Genomic DNA, 1,551 nt, shown 5'->3' on the forward strand with positions numbered 1-1,551 from the left:
TTTATTGAAACAGCCTGCTCATGAAATTAACATGCAAATACCCTTGACATAGTTCTCGGAGATTCAACATGACACAGAATATGACAAGACTGGCCCTTTGAATTACAAGTGTTACTTGTTTGTACCAGCTGAGCGAGCTGGAGCAACGTGAAATAAAGTGTCTTGCTCAAGGACACAATGCATTGCTGGGAATTGAACTCATGACCTTACAGTCAAACCTGAAAGGACAAAAGATTACCCTAACCCCTTAGCCACATACCCTCACTGGCAGATTTTTATCAAAGGGGTTGAAGAAATCATGTTTCTGTAGAATTTCTGTGTCCAACTTCACCATTTTGTGTACATCTCTCTCTCTCTCTCTCTCTCATGCTCTCTTTTTACCATTTCTTTTTCCTTTGCCCTTAGGAAGGTAATGATCCTTACTCAAAGTCCTTGTGTGGCCGAACTGCATTACATGAAACCTGCATAGGGGGACACATGCCTTGTTTGATGCTTCTGCTGGAGCTGTCCCCTAATCTAGACGGCCAGGATCATGATGGCTTCACAGCTGTCCACATGGCTGCTCTTCATGGTGAGGAAGAGTGTTTGAAATGCTTGGCCTCGAAGGGTAAATATTTGTTATTTTCTGTTATTCAGTAGAAGATGGTAAGATGGCAGATTTATTAGAGCATTAGCTAGAAAGCCTTGTGGTATTTGTTCCAACGCTTTACATTCTGAGTTCGAGTCCTGCCAAATTCAACACTGCCTTTCTTACTTTAGAGGTCGGTAAAATAAAGTACTGGTCAAGTATAGGAGTCAATGGTACCCAGTAACCCGCTTCCCTCAAAATTGAGGGCCTTGTGCCTAAATTAGAAACTATTATTAATGTCGTTAATTTTAAGGCAGCAAGTTGACAGAATAATTAGCAGCGGCGAGCTGGCAGAAACGTTAGCATGCCGTGCAAAATGCTTAGCGGTAATTCATCTGCCATTACGTTCTGAGTTCAAATTTCCGGTTGGCCCAAGGCTATAGTAGAAGATACTTGCTCAAGGTACCATGTAGTGAAATTGAACCCAGAACCATGTGGTTAGAAAGCAAGCTTCTTCCCACACAGCATTTCATCTTTCTTTATGTTCTGAGTTTAAATGCCACCAGGGTTTTCATTGCCCTTCATCCTTTCTGGGTCAATAATAATAATAATAATAATAGTAATAATAATAATAATAATAACAATAATAAAACATCTTGTTTTGTCAGGTGCCAACTTGCTACTGGGTGACAATTATGGCCGACTTCCAATTCACCTTGCTGTTATGAGAAACCACTTGAACATTGTTCAGCTGTTATTAAGTGATGGCAATGCAAGCTTGGGTGCAACATGCAATCTTAAGAAGACACCTTTGCACTATGCTGCACAATATGGAAGTGAGTAAGCATAGAGAGCATTCTTTTCTTTTCTTTTTTTCTTTTTTTTCCTTCAACTTATTAAGTCTGGAAGACCCACCGAGACCTGCGAGATCAGTGGCCTTAATTTTCTATTTTATATATATATATATATATATATATATATAT

General features: G+C 39.5%; 1 protein-coding gene across 1 annotated transcript in view; it reads left to right on the forward strand.

Annotated features, from left to right (window-relative positions):
• Positions 1-1,551, forward strand: part of LOC106871680 (ankyrin repeat and protein kinase domain-containing protein 1) — a 17,094-nt gene that overhangs the window by 4,300 nt on the left and 11,243 nt on the right. The window contains exons 3-4 of the mRNA XM_052976649.1: positions 406-607; positions 1,237-1,404. Coding sequence (XP_052832609.1) covers positions 406-607; positions 1,237-1,404 — 370 coding nt within the window. The remainder of the gene's footprint in view (positions 1-405; positions 608-1,236; positions 1,405-1,551) is intronic.

Source organism: Octopus bimaculoides, chromosome 25, assembly GCF_001194135.2.
Source record: "Octopus bimaculoides isolate UCB-OBI-ISO-001 chromosome 25, ASM119413v2, whole genome shotgun sequence".
NCBI classification, from domain to species: domain Eukaryota; kingdom Metazoa; phylum Mollusca; class Cephalopoda; order Octopoda; family Octopodidae; genus Octopus; species Octopus bimaculoides.